General features: G+C 36.1%; 1 protein-coding gene across 3 annotated transcripts in view; it reads right to left on the bottom strand.

Annotated features, from left to right (window-relative positions):
* LOC149743535 (fibrocystin-L-like) overlaps positions 1 to 15,957 on the bottom strand; it is a 51,591-nt gene that overhangs the window by 18,537 nt on the left and 17,097 nt on the right. For all 3 annotated transcript variants that reach the window (XM_089885090.1, XM_089885100.1, XM_089885110.1), the window contains 28 exons: positions 15,306 to 15,538; positions 14,621 to 14,803; positions 13,867 to 14,033; positions 13,529 to 13,622; positions 13,075 to 13,191; positions 12,603 to 12,760; positions 10,017 to 10,165; positions 9,467 to 9,591; positions 8,910 to 9,056; positions 8,362 to 8,475; positions 7,948 to 8,166; positions 7,486 to 7,649; positions 7,019 to 7,103; positions 6,519 to 6,668; positions 6,067 to 6,232; positions 5,797 to 5,914; positions 5,606 to 5,743; positions 5,159 to 5,296; positions 4,798 to 4,989; positions 4,344 to 4,461; positions 4,038 to 4,127; positions 3,652 to 3,779; positions 3,209 to 3,351; positions 2,607 to 2,704; positions 2,021 to 2,179; positions 1,340 to 1,571; positions 844 to 1,102; positions 196 to 322 (listed from right to left, as the gene is read on the bottom strand). In XM_089885090.1, the coding sequence (XP_089741216.1) occupies positions 196 to 322; positions 844 to 1,102; positions 1,340 to 1,571; positions 2,021 to 2,179; positions 2,607 to 2,704; positions 3,209 to 3,351; positions 3,652 to 3,779; positions 4,038 to 4,127; positions 4,344 to 4,461; positions 4,798 to 4,989; positions 5,159 to 5,296; positions 5,606 to 5,743; positions 5,797 to 5,914; positions 6,067 to 6,232; positions 6,519 to 6,668; positions 7,019 to 7,103; positions 7,486 to 7,649; positions 7,948 to 8,166; positions 8,362 to 8,475; positions 8,910 to 9,056; positions 9,467 to 9,591; positions 10,017 to 10,165; positions 12,603 to 12,760; positions 13,075 to 13,191; positions 13,529 to 13,622; positions 13,867 to 14,033; positions 14,621 to 14,803; positions 15,306 to 15,538 (4,211 nt within the window). The remainder of the gene's footprint in view (positions 1 to 195; positions 323 to 843; positions 1,103 to 1,339; positions 1,572 to 2,020; positions 2,180 to 2,606; positions 2,705 to 3,208; positions 3,352 to 3,651; positions 3,780 to 4,037; positions 4,128 to 4,343; positions 4,462 to 4,797; positions 4,990 to 5,158; positions 5,297 to 5,605; positions 5,744 to 5,796; positions 5,915 to 6,066; positions 6,233 to 6,518; positions 6,669 to 7,018; positions 7,104 to 7,485; positions 7,650 to 7,947; positions 8,167 to 8,361; positions 8,476 to 8,909; positions 9,057 to 9,466; positions 9,592 to 10,016; positions 10,166 to 12,602; positions 12,761 to 13,074; positions 13,192 to 13,528; positions 13,623 to 13,866; positions 14,034 to 14,620; positions 14,804 to 15,305; positions 15,539 to 15,957) is intronic.

The raw sequence follows: 15,957 nt of genomic DNA, 5'->3' as shown, positions 1-15,957 counted from the left end.
CAAAGTAGACCATGAACTCTATGTTACGTCACATGTTGCATTTTACAAAACTGGAGAATTTCAAAATCAGTTTAAAATTTTATGTTTTATTTCTTTAATCAATGGACAAAACTATTTATTTTTCTGTATGGCTATGACAACCTATTAGTAACCACTGGGTTTAAGCAAAGATTCCCAACAGACCACATAACTCACGTTGAGTCCAGTAGTAGTAGCCACCACAAAGAGAACATGATCCACCAACACCAAATGGTATGCCACCCCTGTTAAAGTTGTAGAACTCTGCTCCATCAATTAATAATTTTGGATTCATTGGCATAACCTGTTCAGAAATATTTTAATATTAAATTATAAAAAATTTAATTATTTGCCATAAGTCCCAAACCAGTGTAGCGAATAATAATAATAATAATTACTTTTACTTATCTTTTCGATTACGGTAGCGAAGATTTTGAGGTATTTTATACGGAAAGACAGGATATAGCGACAAAACAACAGTTGTTAAAACAAGCTTACAGTTTAAAACATATAAATTTGAATTATTTAAGCGCGTGTGATGGGTAAACAGCCTTAAACCTGAAGCCTCTAGGTTGTTAGACTTTTACCCACTGTGCCACGAAATTAGTGTCTTATTTTGGAATTCTGTTAAAAACCAATGGCATTCAAAAACTCGCTGTTTATATATAAAGTTTCTGGGACAGTTTATAATAAAACAGATTCAACCGCTTCACTGTTTAAATGAAATTTAGGTTCCAGAAGCTTTGCTTGCAAAAATTCAGCACTGCTTAGGTGCACTTGCATACCTCAATATTTAAAAATATGAGATTCATTCCGGCAACTTACAATTCCAGTATTGGTTTGGAAACTTGATGAAACAACTGAAGAGTAACCAACTATAACCGCATCTTTAATTACAGCCCCTTTTTCTTCACCCCATTTAGTTCCTGAGATAGAATGAAGGTCCATGCCAGCTACTTCATTGTTAACCATGAAGAAATCAATGAACTGTAAAGCCCCACCATTCACCCACTCTGCCCCTTTCTCGCAGTTCCATGTTGTAAGGCTACGAAAGTGGGCAGGACTTGGCACATTTGAACCACATCTAAGTAATTGCAAACAGAAGTTGGTTTATCTCAATTGATGAAAATATTATCTAGATTAAAATCTTCAGCTAACAAAATATGTAAGCGTATAATTGATGTGCGACGTGCCTTAAACCCATAATCTATAAGTTAGAGTTAGAAGCAGGCATGCCTAACACTGTGTTACGGTGCCAGACTTATTATAGAATAGATAGAATAGAGAACTGAATCACACACAACATCACACATACACATACCTTCCTCCTTGCTTAGGGAAGTAGTCCTGGAAAATCCAAAGACCAAACCATCCTTGTGAATGAACCGTGTTGTTTTCGAATTGCCCAAGTTCAACGTTCTTTTGACAAACAGATGGAGTAAATGAAGGACCATCGGGGTGGGTGTGCATTCTGTACCATGCACCAAAGTGAGTTCCTCCAGCAGCGTGGTTGTGTCTTATAATGTTGTTAGGGTTGGTGACCCAGTATGCAGCTGGGATAGAAACAATATAAAGTTAAACAGCTGAATTACTCACGTCATCAGCATAAAACGAAAATGCAAAAAATACGCATTAGGGATACCACTATATTAAACAAAACAAAAGTTCATAACCACAGGATAAGTAACGGTAATATGTTAAAAATCTTTCAACAGCTTATCTGGTATCAAAAACAAAGTGTAAAGAGAGAAGTAATAGAATAGTAATAATATTAAGTAGGCATGCCTTGGAAGTCGATCAGAGATGGGGAACTGGTAATGGGCCAACTCTGGCCCAAATCTCTGTAGGACCTTACTCATGTGGACAAAGAGTTATAGTAGTAAGTAATTACTGCAAAAACCAAAAATTCCCAAAACTATGCTGGTATTGTTGCACCAAAGACAAGAAAAGTCAAGTTAGGTTGGTTATAAATAGTTTGCAGGTAAAATGGCATTTTCATTACCTGGTGTGACATCATCATTGAGTAGCGATGTGCTCTGTTTTACAAAGATGGCAAGATTGTATTGAATGACGTTGTTGGTTTCAATACCATCCTCAATAAAGATGGCTCCTCCCATGACATCATAAACAACATTGTGTTCAACAGTCAAGTTGTGAGTGCCTGGGATAAAGTAGAAAGTTGGATAAACACAAATACACACAGGTTTATGAAACTATTAATTTCAACTTTTTCTTTATGTAGATTATAACTAGTAGCATTTTATAATATGTTGTGAAACAAACTATATACCAGCAAGTCATAAAAAGACTCTTGATGTTTTAGAGGGCAAAACTGTACAGTTAATAAACAAATGTGAGCCATTCTATTAAAATAAACATTCCAATACCAGCATAAGGCCTTTTTAGCTTTGCTTCTGTACTGTAAAATACACCATGAAATATTTTATATTTATATACTACTATGAACAAACTACAATTTTTTTTATAAAATTGTTTATTTTAATAGAATGGCTACAATGTCGTATACAAAGCAAACTACAAAGGACTTGAGAAACCTACTTAAGACTTCTAAAGTTGAAGTAACTAACCGTGTATAGTGACAGCTCTGTTGAATGAGCGGTGGATGGAGCACCTTCTAACATACATCCCCTCTACTTCACCCATCAGGTGAAAATGAATTGGGTATCTGTATTTAAATGATTCGTCATGCAAACTTTTTTTGCCGACAGTTTTTCGGAAGTGGAGTTCAAATAAAGATTAAATACCTTTTGCCAAGATTATAAATATAGTTGTTGTTACATCAGGGTCAAATAAAGTTACAAAAAGCTTAGTGGTCCAATAGAGGACACTTAGAAACCACTTTAATTTAAGCTAGGTGGTCAACAAACACTTGGAAAGCGGTAATGGATCAATGTCCCCAGCTCCAATGTCATGTCATGCTCTAAGAACCCCCCTATATTTAATAAAATGTACATACAAAATGCTAGGGTAATGAGCCAACTCTTTTTTAAATCCTAGCTCCCAAGGCATGCCATACCGAGAACCTCATTCACATAAAATAATATATACGGAACACTTGGAAAATTAATACAGTTCTTGGGAGTTTATAAAACATTAACAGGAATTGGCTTAGTAAAACTTTAGGTAAATAAGACAGTATTGAAAAGATTTGGGCAGAAAAAACACTTACCTTCCTAATCTAAAGGCCTGACCGACATAAGTTGCTTCTATTCCTTCAATACGAGCAAGTGCAGTTCCTTTGCTTTCATCAGCAGCGTGCATCATAATAGAAGCTCCAAACTGGTCCGCACCGGTTTCATCTCCAAAACGACCCTGAATGCATATTGGGCATATTATGATGAAGTTTACAAAAGAGAACTTTAGTTACTTTCACACTCTTTCAAGTTATAATTTAGGTGTCTTCTTATACACTAGACACATATGGTGTATTCATAGAATGCTCGCTGTCAAGTAATACTATTGTCGCATTTTTATACAGAAGACAAATTTAATGCATCAAAACACCCTGTGCTCACTGTCGAGGTATAACATGGGTGTCTTATTTTAGACACTTGTGGTGTATTTATACACTTTCTACAGAAACGCGCATTGTATGGTAGATATCATACCCACCTGGAAACAAGTTTGTGTTGCAAATTGTCCAGTGTTGAACCCATCTGGGCAAGCAGGGATGTCATCGTGCCATACATGATCATCCGAACCACGAAAGACAATGTTACGCGTCAACAAACCAACCTCAGCTGTCAATATCACAATAAATTAAATAAATGTGACTTATCCTCGCTAGGTAGGGCAACTTCAGAATTTATAACATGGGTGTGCTGTTTTATATACCTCGTGTATGCTTACAGATTATTTTTTCTATTAGTTTTCTCGCGATTGAATTTTTTCTGTAGGCTGACAATTTAGACAACTCATTATTAACCAGTGTGTCCGCGATAAAAACAGACACACCTCTAACATAAACCAAACATCACGATTAGCAAAATATAACAAACCTCTGAAATGAATTGTGTGATTTCCAAATGATTCACTTACACCAAGATGTTTGTAATTCACAGCAGCTGTTAAATTGAGAGTTCTTCCATCTGAAATAGAATCCTTTACTTAAAAATACCAACTGGCCATGTAACAGTAAAAATAAATAAACCAAAGATGTCTTTTGTCAAATTGGTTACATACTAATACAGTAATAGAAACACTAAAAATGAAACATAGAATTAAAAAAACAAAAATGAGAACTACTTCCAGGTCACTATAATTTTTTTTGCTTTACCAATTATTAGATAACCTTAATAACCCACCAGCAGATACAGCAGAGATTGTCCTTTTTTCAGTTTGTGACTGTGAATGACGTAGACCAGTTGTTGCAATGACAATCTCATCATTAACTTGCCAAGTAACTGAGTGTTCCAATGTGATCTAATACAAAACAAACTTTAGTTATGATGTTTTAGCCTATGTACAGCTTTTGATGGAACAAAATCTATTATTTTCTATTAGTAATCAATAGGTTGGAGCCATGCATGTTAAGTGTCTTGCCCAAGCACACGGATGCCGACAATGGTATTAGTATCAAGTATAGAATTCTTCAGTTACAATGCAAGTGCCTAGTCACTGAGTTATAACACCAAATAAAAAATGTTCAAGATTAAATTTAATAGTACCCAGTACTTCCCAAGTAGACTACTATAAATCGAGTCTTGAACCTCATCAAAGATGCACACAATTGTAATGAAATACACAACAGTCCAACACCTGTGTGGCACCAGCTTCAGCTGTGCTTGCAAGTTTTGACCAAGTCTGTGGAATAAACTTTCCATGGAGGTCCAATGTTCCATTCCTCACAGCTAATGTTTTTGCTCCATATATCGGAAGCTCTTGTGACCTTAAGTGACCGTGCATCTCTATGATTGCTTTGTGTTGAAACGGAGCATCCTCTGTTCCAACCTAGAGATTAAACAATTTATCTTGGTCACTTTCAAGTTATAAAATGAGTGTTGTCTTATACACCAGACACACATAGTTTATTCATACACCCCAAGCTTACTGTCGAGTTTTAACATAGGTATCTTTTATACACCAGACACACATGATAACATCTAAATTTAAACCCAACCTGGAGTTTTCCCTGATTGGTTATGAGAATGTTCTCAGCCTTCAAAGACACATCTTTCTCATCAAATATAAGTTCCCCTCCGTTGATCAACAACATTTTAAGAACAGCAGTGTCAGTGTCGAGCAAGACAGTTTGGCCCTGAGGTATTTTAAATATGAATGATAAAAACATAATCATTGGAAAATATATATAGAGATATGAACAAAGGTTTTATAAAAGAACTTAATATATTATTGATTGGAACAAACAGACGTTTTTGTCCTTGTGTGTTATGTGTTTATTTATGGACTGTGATATCATGATATCAGCTGTTCTTTTTCACATATTTGTTACAGAAAAAAAGTATTATTTATGTTAACTTGACCAAAAATGAATGAATGAGTATAACTTGCTTTATCCTAGCGTGGCTGGAAAACAACAGTTGTTAAATTCATGCAAAATGGTTACCTTATTTATGACAACAAAATCTGATGTGGTCGGAACGGTGGTTCCTCCCCAAGTAAAGATGGAAGACCATTTGTCAATGTAATAAAAGTCAGCGACTTCCTGAGTCGCGATTCCGTTTGTTCCAACAGTAACTGCAACCTGATATTAAACACTTTGATTAAACAACAACTTTCTGAGGTACAGCAATGTACTTTTGCCCTTTTTGATCCTGTATGTGCGTTTGTGACGCACACAATGCTTGTGTTTGTTGACCTCTTAATGTCACAATTGCTTCCATCGATCTTTACGGTTGGTGTCACGCCATTAAGCCTAAAAATTTATGAAATTTCATCATGGGTGTGCTCATACACACACCAGAAATACATGGTGTATTCATCAACTTCAAGTCCAGTTTCAACATGGATATCTCTTTACACACCATACAAACACACTAAGATCCCACAGTTACATGAGACACTCACTGAAACCCAGATCCCGTGATCGTGATACGAGTTCCACCTGCAGTTCCTCCAGATGATGGGCTCACGCTCGTGACCTTAGGTGTTAATGATGTCTTGTATTGATATTGTGTGATGTGGGTGACAGAATCGTCACCGTTTGCGATCTTAATGTCGCAAGCAGTTGTGGCTGTGAAAGCAAAAGTTTTAAACACGCTTTTGTCTCAAAGAGACATTTTATAATGTTATAGTGTTACTAAAGATTTTAGCAAGTCTAGTATTGGGGAATCAGTTTAGATGGTATGCTGCGAAAAGGGTTTTGAGCTTATTTTCCAAAAAATAATCACTTACATAGCTACATCTGTGATAAAGCTGACATTACATGTATGCATCAAAACATCCATGTAATAAATTACAACTGTCCTTGCCACGCTGCGCGAGAATAAATAAGTTACATTCATTTATTCATAACTTACCACTACTGTTATCATTAGATGGAGTGTGGCAAACAACTTGCATGTTGGTGTCACTTGCCACCATGCATGCGTTGCCGCAAACAGTGATAACTGTATTGTTTGAGAACCCTTGTCCACTTACAGTAAGTAATTGACCACCGCCATAGCTACCTGCAATGGTATTAATTTAACAAAATTTGTAAATGTTAACTTTGTTCATGTTATAAATCTAAAACAGCTTTCTTTACAAAATTATATATAATCTAAATCCGGCATCAAAACAACAAATTTAATTACTATAAGGTATGTTGTAATAAATTACTTGCACTAAGTGATTTGACATGCCAAAAGTGATTTATCTGTAGACTGGGTAAAGCAGCCATACATATTTAAAAAGTTGCATATTATTTTACTAAAGCTGTTGTTGCTATGTTGTAATTATTTTTTGTACACTAAAAAAAACTTTTTTGGATAATTAACACAAACTTTGTTATTAAAAATAAAAATTAACAATATGTTACCTTCCAATGGAGCAACAGTTGAAACACTGAGAATGTAACTGAAGTTTGCTGAAACTGTTGCGTCTCCAGCAGCACCAACGTTTACCTGAGATTAAAATTGGATAACAGTTTCATACATAAAAAATTAACTTGGTATCAGCAGAACAAAGACAGCTATAATTGAAAGAATATTTAACGCACAAACTCATAGGCAAACACTCTAATCTAATAACCGCCCACAAAGGTATAAATGTGGTAACTCGGTACCGAGTTTAAGAGACCAAACACTTAAAGCAATAACCAAATCTTTAAAATGCTGCTTTAGGTGTTGTTTACTACCAAATGAGATGAAAAATGGAAAGAAAAGGTGTCCCATCTTTCCTGACCCTACTATATAACAGTTTAAGAGTAATACAGAGCAGACACATATATAAAATTGTGTTTTAAGCATAGTTTGATATATACTACAGTGTATATTAAGCACATACAGCTATAGGAGCGGTTCCTCCTTCCCTCGATCCCAATGTGCATTCCAATTGTGTGTCACTGACAGTTGTAACAGTGCAAGCAACTCCACCAACAGTAACTGCCACATCATTAGCAAAGGTACCAAACCCAGTGCCTGTTAATCTAAGAGTGTCACCAGACATTCCTGGAAAATTAACAAAGTTTAACATTGAACTGGAGCTAAAGTTAGTAAATTAGTTGGCACTAGCAATTTAATTAAAAAATTAAAATATTTCTTAACCTATTCAGGCTTAAGCGTAAGTGAGCACAAAGTTCATAAACTCTCGGCAGATTTTCTTCAAATAATGTTTATTTGTAAAAGTTTTACATGCGTGTGTGCGACGTTGATAAACCATGGTCAGGAATGTATACAGACAACTCTGGGTATATTTTTTGTATAAAATTAATCTCTAAAAATTGTTTTTAATTTTGATAAAAATTACCTTCAGTTGGGTTTGCAGCATTCACACTTGGTGTCGCTGTTGCCGAATATACAAAATTCTTAGATGGAAAGTCGATTCCCCGTGATCTCACATTGACAGGGACCGTTGCAGCAGAATGGGCGGCTGGTGTGCAAATAATTGTTCCAAAGTCAGATGACATGATTGGACACTCCGTTCCGTCAATCTTAACCGAAACATCGCTGCTAACGAACCCATTACCTGTTTCGGATTTCATAATTTAGTTGTTTATTATGTCATAGTTAATGCGGTCACATTTATTGTGTATACCACTGTGTTTAAATAAACTTGACGTATCCACATCAAATGCGTATTTATAAGTGATCGTAAAAACTTTCTTTTCTGTGTTTATCTTGTTTAGTTTAAATACATAGATCTTAATAATTCACACCATACCAGTAATTGTAAGTTTGGTTCCACCATTTGTGCTCCCATTACTTGGTGTTAGGCTGTCAACAAGAGCTGGGTTGCTGATGCTTGAATCAGCATTGTTTGAAAACTTTGCGTTACCTGTGAAAATTCGAGTCTGTAAAAACTTATAACTTGCTTTATCACGCGTTGCCGGTAAACAACAGTCGTTATTACACGATTGTTTGTTCTGTTTTATATACATCTTGTGCCAGCTTACAGTCACGACTTAAACTTTGCGGTGATTGTTTTTTCTGTATGGTTGACAATTTTGACAGCCCATTAGTGAACACTGGGGGGAAAAAGTGCTTTGGCCAAGAACACATACCCCACTAGTAGCAGCGAGGAGTCTTAAACCCAAAACCTGTGGGTTTTTTTGCCACGGCGCCAGATATATAGTGACGGAAACTGCTCCAATCCTGCTGGAAACGACTCCAATTCGTAGATTACCAAACGAATATCCATGTTTCAGCCAAAAACACTGATAAAGTTTGACAGAAATATTAATTAATGTAATATTGTATTTTATTACCCACCTTTTCCAGCAATATGCACAACGATGTTATTGTCACCAGCTGCAAATCTTCCGATATCACAATTGATTGTTGTATCACTGACATTGCTCGCAACACAATTAACGGTTCCCACTGTGACAGTGACATCACCAACAGTATTTCCAAACCCTAAAATTTAAAAAAAAATGATTCAAATTTTTTAACCTTTCCTACTTTTTAAACCTTTTAGTTTTTTTTTGTTATATGGCAACTTGAATACTATTTATTGGTCAATAACAAATTTAACATTAAAACATATTCTTGTTGCAAAAAAGTTAATGAAATTTGCAGGTGAAGAAAAACTCTTTAATTGTTCATTCAGCACTTTATATCTTGCCTAATGATGGCTTGAAAATTTTTTCCCACTTAATATTGTTATAACATTATGCAACTTGTGTATAAATTGCTATACCCTTTAATCTGGTAAACAGTTTACTATAAAATACAAACATCAGTTAAGCAAGCAAGCCGTAAAATGTTCCTGCACTCTTAGTGTTGACCAATCAATACATGATTTTAACAAGTACATAGTAACTTACCACTTCCATTAATAACCATGGGAACACTGGATCTATCCGTGGTTGTCTCACTGCGGTTTGTTACACTTGGTGTAGATGCATCAGCAAAGGCAAAGTCGCACAATGTGCATGTTGCTACCTGGCCACTGGATATAAAGTAAAGTTTTACTTTGTATTAGTATTTCTGTTCTATGTAGGTGAGGTCCTACACCGTTGCATGCCATGGGACCTGAGATTTAGACCAAAGTTGGCCCACTTTCTAAACACTCAGGGTGCTGCAATCTATTAGTAAACACTAAACTGTTAAAATAAATGGAAAATGAACAACCCAGCTTTAAAAAAACAAATCTAATTGTTTTTTTAACAGAGTTCAATAAAAAAGAGGGTTACCACTTTCCCATTTATTTATCAGATTTTACCAAAGAATTAATATGACCGTCAGTACTTTTATTGAAGAAATAAATTAATATGTATGTAAAATTATGTTAAGGTCAGAGGAAACAAAGAATTAAAAATATGGGTATGAGTTTTACTTTTTCTAGGGAATGTTTACAAATAGAATCAATCTTACCTTTGTGTAATTTTCACTACACCACTGACTGCAGAGCCCACTGCAGGAGTTGTGCACACAAGCTTTGTATAACTACTTTCATCTGCTATCACTGTGCATGAAGTTTCCGCTCCAATCATGACTTTGCTGCTCGTTGTAAACCCTGAACCCTGTTCGTACAATATAACTAGAATAAATATAATTTACTTTTTTCCTCGCGTGGCCGGAGTTACCATGTATGTAACTTTGTGGGTGATTATTATTAGATGTAAAGATGGTCAATATACACAATCATCACTAACTTATCATTCTTAAAAAGTATAGCTCTAGGGTGCCAAATTTTATACACTTCATACAACTTAGGAGTTACTAGGTATGTGGTGTTATTGATTACCACTAGGTTGAAGCAATCAATGCTAGCATCATGTTCCCCAAAAATAAATAAAAAATAAATATGTGCTTAATGGTAAGTGTGATAGTGTTTAAGTTCTATGCCCCACTGAGTTAAAATAAATGTTATGGCCCATTTGGCAACACTAATAATTATTGTGTGACGCGTACACTTAAACGCGCGCCATTAACATTCCTGTGTTTTTTGCATATTTCTTCGTACTGGTGTAAAGTCCTACTGTTGTGTTAGTTTTACTATTGTGTTTTACTGAGACGTTCATTTTAAGTTGAATGAAGCCTATGATCAATTTCGTTCATCTAATAGGTTTCCGACAGTAGACACCAAACCCAGCACAACATAGTCGTCTAGCAATTTAGACAACCCACTAATGACTGATGGATTGAAGCAATCACAGTCATGTAACTTATTCAAGGTAAACTCAAGCGTTATGGCATTAAGCTCTACCTCACAGTTACAAGATAAGCCCTCTGATCAGGGGCGTATCCAGGAATTTATAAAGGGGGGGGGTCCGCAAGTTTTTGCTTAGAAAATGGATGCGTATAAAACGTAACGTGCTCGATAAAAACCCCCCCTGACTAGCATAAATAATAACGCACACGCTGGCGCAAATAGATGTGATCAAAGGGAGGCTATCTAATTTGCGCCGAAGGCGCAAAAAAAATTTTGCTTAAACCCCCACCTTTCTGCTGTAAAACCCCCCCGTTTTACAAACCTAATTAAATTTTTAAATTACCACGTACGTTGTCATGTTATTGGGTTACGACGGCGAAACTTATTTTGCGACGTAACAACAATTTATATGTGGTTAATTGCGTCATAATGTCCATTGACGCGTCCGTTATAAGCTACATCGTGGATGTAAAAAACACGTTAGAATTACGTTCCTTGTTCTTTTTGTGATAGTACCCAACTTTCTATACCTCAGTAAAAAGTCGTAATCGAGTTAAGTCTACTCACCGTGTGACACACAGCGTGTGTAGCAAAAATGGGTACAAAGACGACCGCAATCAAAATTTTTGATAGTCGATTGTATGAGATAACGTCATGATTTCTACACATGCGAAACAGTTATAGATCAACATCCCAAAGCATTAATAAAACTGATCTTGACGCATGGTGCTGCGTAGGTACCGGTGCAAATCGAGCATCGTTTCTCTTGGTAACGTTTTATTTTAGCGTTTTCTACAAGCCGAGAAATTAATTAAAAACCTGTCTATCAACGCCGGCCGAGTGCCGATATAAGGCGATGCACCATCATTGACCACATGCCATGAAAGGTTAAACTCAATATTACATCTACATATTATCCAGAATTACAAAGTTGGCAGAGTGAAATGTTGTATTGACGACTGGTCTCTACATCAATACGGTTGAATTTAAATATTTAATTCACTTTTTGTTTTATGATATTGCACCTGTAGCCAGGCATGTAAAACGTGCAAATCGTTAGAGTTTTATTAATATGCTTCTGTTAACAGTTAATAATGGCCTGGGCCCGAGCGCTAACGACGCCATTAAGGAGAAAAGGCGCACGCGAACACGTTCGGTTTTAGTCGGAAGGAGCCGCTAATCAAAATCGCACAGAACACGTGGTTTCCGATCAAACGAACATGTGGTTTACGATCAGAGAGACCGCACAAGACACGAGTTTCGTGAATTGCAGTGCTGCAACATGTAGAATTCATGTAAAAAAAATTATTTATAATTGTTACAAAAGATTTTGCAATATTAAAGTATGAGTAGTTTTACAATTTTTCGCCTTTAATTACGAAATCAAACGCGGACACACATGCCACTCAGTAACTCGCAGGTGCTGCTGTTCCTGACTTTCCAAGAGTAAATTCCTAACGAACGAATTTGTTTGAACTAGGTTTTGTTACAAACTCGAATCCCACGTATTCAACCACGCATATTCGGATTCGATTGCATAATAAAAAATGCATCGAATAACGCCGAATTGATGGAATCCTGATTCGGCCCATCCCTAGTTTTTTACACGTGATTAAGCACCTTATACTAACCCCGGGTAAAAATATTAACACAAAAATAGTGGAACTTTAGATTAAAGAAAAAAAAAACAATTTTACAAAAAAAAAAAAAAATTTTTTTAAATAATATTCAAAGGGGGGGGTCCGGACCCCCGTGACCCCCCCCTTGTATACGCCCCTGCCTCTGATCACAAAGTGCAAACAAACCTGGATTGTTAGTTTGGTTCCTCCAGCAATTGATCCTGATGTTGGTAAGATGGATGAGACAAGAGGAAGAAGAGCAAAGTATCGGTTGGTAAGCTTTTTGATCTCCACGAGAGCGTTTCCCACATGTGCAACATTGACTACTACTTCTCCATATGTTGCTGGTGGTATAGGTGAATTAGATTAGTAATAAAGAATAGAAAGTTTAAGACAGAGTCAATTATTTAGAGGTCAATATATAAAATAACAGAGATTTAGAGGTACATATATATACATAAAACAGCCTGTTGATGATTTTACATTTTGAGGAGTGTTTAAAAATGTGGTATGGCTATCTTAAATACACAACCCAGTTCTTTAAGGTTTAGTTTCAGAAACTACATTGATGCCCTAAAGGAGAACAATAATAGATCACTCGAAAAAGAAATCCCTAAAATTTTTAAATATTTACAAAGCTAATGCCAGCAGTTCTTACCAACTGGCATCTCTTCTGATGTTAGGACTTTACATGTGATGTACGTGGAAGAGAATGTAAGTACGCCGCATGTTTTGCCTTGAATCTTAACACTTGAGGCATTAGTAAATTGAGTTCCTGTTTAAATACATTGATTACATATTGAGTGGGTGATAAAACATCTGTTATGAATACGACCTACATCTCTAATACTGCACCACCAGCCATAATGAAACATTAAATGAATATTGAAAATTCTGCTCAATGTTCTTAGTAGCACACCAATAACACGTATTGCATAACTAACTATGTGGTAGCTTAGGTAGGATATATAAAATAAACAGGTAGGATTCTATAGAACAGAATACCTGTGTTATAACAACCATCGATACCCTGCCATGCGGGAGTTCAAATTACATTTATTTAACATTTATTTAAAGAAACTTATAACAAACCTACTAATGTAGTAACTTACCATTTATAGTAATTATGGTGTCTGTGGTTCCTATTAGTGGGGAGAAGTTGGTCACTGTGGGCGCGTTACCAAATGAATAACTCGGTGTTCCAGACTATTAATGTAGATAGTTTAACCGCTATGATAATATATGCATGTTACAACAATTTTATAATTTCATCTTACAGTAGTGTTAAAAACAAATGTTATAGTGCATGAATTTGTACATACATTTTACATTATCTTACCCTTAACATAAAAACTTGTTGTTACTTAACGTAGTAATTATATATAGCACAAGTTATTATAGTATTACTTGAGTTCCGTATATATTGGCATTGTTATAATACTTTACATACCGGGTACTGAGCCTCATGGCCTCCAAGTTTAACAGATAAAGTTTGTGTCTTCGCTGTTATAGGTTTAACGACAATCTTTCCCCTCATGAAGATAGAACAAGCATCGTCAAGGCAACCACTGGCATAGAAGTAATCCCCAGCCACAGTGAAGGTGTAGGCGAACCTACCTGAAATATAGCTCAACCTGTTATACAAAGTAACGGTTTTGGCGGCCATGGTAAATCTGGCATCACGTTCTTGCATAACTTCATTAGAATAGTTTACACCAAGTTCAGTATATACTATGTGATATTGTACTCCTTTAAATGATAGAAAAAGTTTTCTAAGTATTCTTATTCGTAAAGACTGGAATTAGTTGCAAAAAGACAGTCATTAAAACATGCTACAGGTAAAAACTACTTTAGTGTAAAATAAAAGCGTGGCTACCCGACGCCGTGGCGTAGTGGTTAGCGCGCCTGCCTGTAACCATTAGGTAATGGGTTCAAGGCTCGTCACTGCTACCATTGTGGGCGTATGTGTCCTTGGGCAGGACACTTAACGACAATTGCTCCAACCCAGCGGCCACTAATGAGTTGTCCAAATTCAGCCATACATAAAAAAAAAGAAAAAATCCAAAAAAATAATCACCCACAAAGTAACATACATGGTAACTCGTAAGCTGGCACAAGGTGTTAAACCCGTGTGATAACGACTGTCGTTTTCCAGCCACACGAGGATAAAGTAAGTTACATTCATTCATATTAAATCTTCTTACCAGACATGGCTGCTGGAATATTGAACCCATCTTCATCGTGTCCCTTACTAACAGCATTAGCTGTTGTGTAAACCCCAATCTTTTTGCCTCTAACCATCTTTGGAACTGACCACAAGAATCGAACAACGTCTCCAACCTCAACCTCCAAGTATGAAGGGTTCCATGCGTAACCAATCCCATAGGCTGGGAATTCATTGTTGTTAATATGGGAATAAAAATTATGAAGAATTTTAAAAGGCACGCCTATAACTCTGTAACTCCCCCAAGCAAGCCCATTACACCATGCCTAAGTTAATCGCCGTGGCATAATGGTTAGCACGCCTGCCTGTAACCCAGAGGTAATGGGATAGAGGCTCGACAATGCTACCATTGTGGGCGTATGTGTGTTTGGCAAGACACTTAAAGGCAATGGCTTCAACCCAGTAGTCACTAATGGGTTGTCCAAAATATCCGCCACACATACAAAAATCACTAAATCAAAAAAAATATAATTACCTACAAAGTAACATACATGGTAACTCGTAAGCTGGCACAAGGTGCACATCCGTATTATAACGACTGTCGTTTTCCGGCTATGCGAGGATAAAGTAAGTTACATTCATACATTCATGTAATCATTGTGTATCAATTCAAATGTGTTAAATAAAACAGAAAATGAATAATAAAACAGATACATGTAACTCACTTGCATGTGCCCCATCGTTGGTTACATTGTGTACAGTCCCTGACGATGATGTCACACAGGTCATTTGTGTCGATGATGTCACAGTGGCATCACAAGTGATGTCACCAAAAGTAACACTAGTGTCAGCAGTGAAGCCTTGACCATTAATAGTAATACTGGTTCCCCCCATGTGAGAACCAGTGGTTGGGGAAATAGAATCCACAGAGAATGCATAAGTTACTGAGGCAGCAACGCTGTAAGGGTTGTGTTAAAGTATATTAAACTATATACTTTATTCGAAAGATGTAAAATGATTAACTTTAAAAATTTGTTTTCTCTTTTTTTAGTGTTTTCTTCTAAAGTGTTTATTTTACTTTATGACAATGCTGTTGATGTTTCTAAACCGTAACATTTAATAATGAAGACAATTTTGTCATACATATGAATTGTAATGGAATAAATGTAAACTCTGCCGCTTTTTGGTAGGACTCGTTTCATGGACTCTCAACACCCATTGCCCTCTGTTTAACAAATAAAATAACCTAGATTTGTTTTAACATCTTTGCGTCTGATATTTTGTTTACCATTTTTTATCAAATAAAAACAATGCCACAAGTACAAGTACTAGTGGTTCATCATTGCTTGTATTCACTAAATGAATATAAACTGTGCT

This window comes from Ciona robusta, chromosome 1 (assembly GCF_009617815.1).
Source record: "Ciona robusta chromosome 1, ASM961781v2".
In the NCBI taxonomy this organism is placed as follows: domain Eukaryota; kingdom Metazoa; phylum Chordata; class Ascidiacea; order Phlebobranchia; family Cionidae; genus Ciona; species Ciona robusta.
This window is presented reverse-complemented; position numbering and strand designations above follow the sequence as displayed.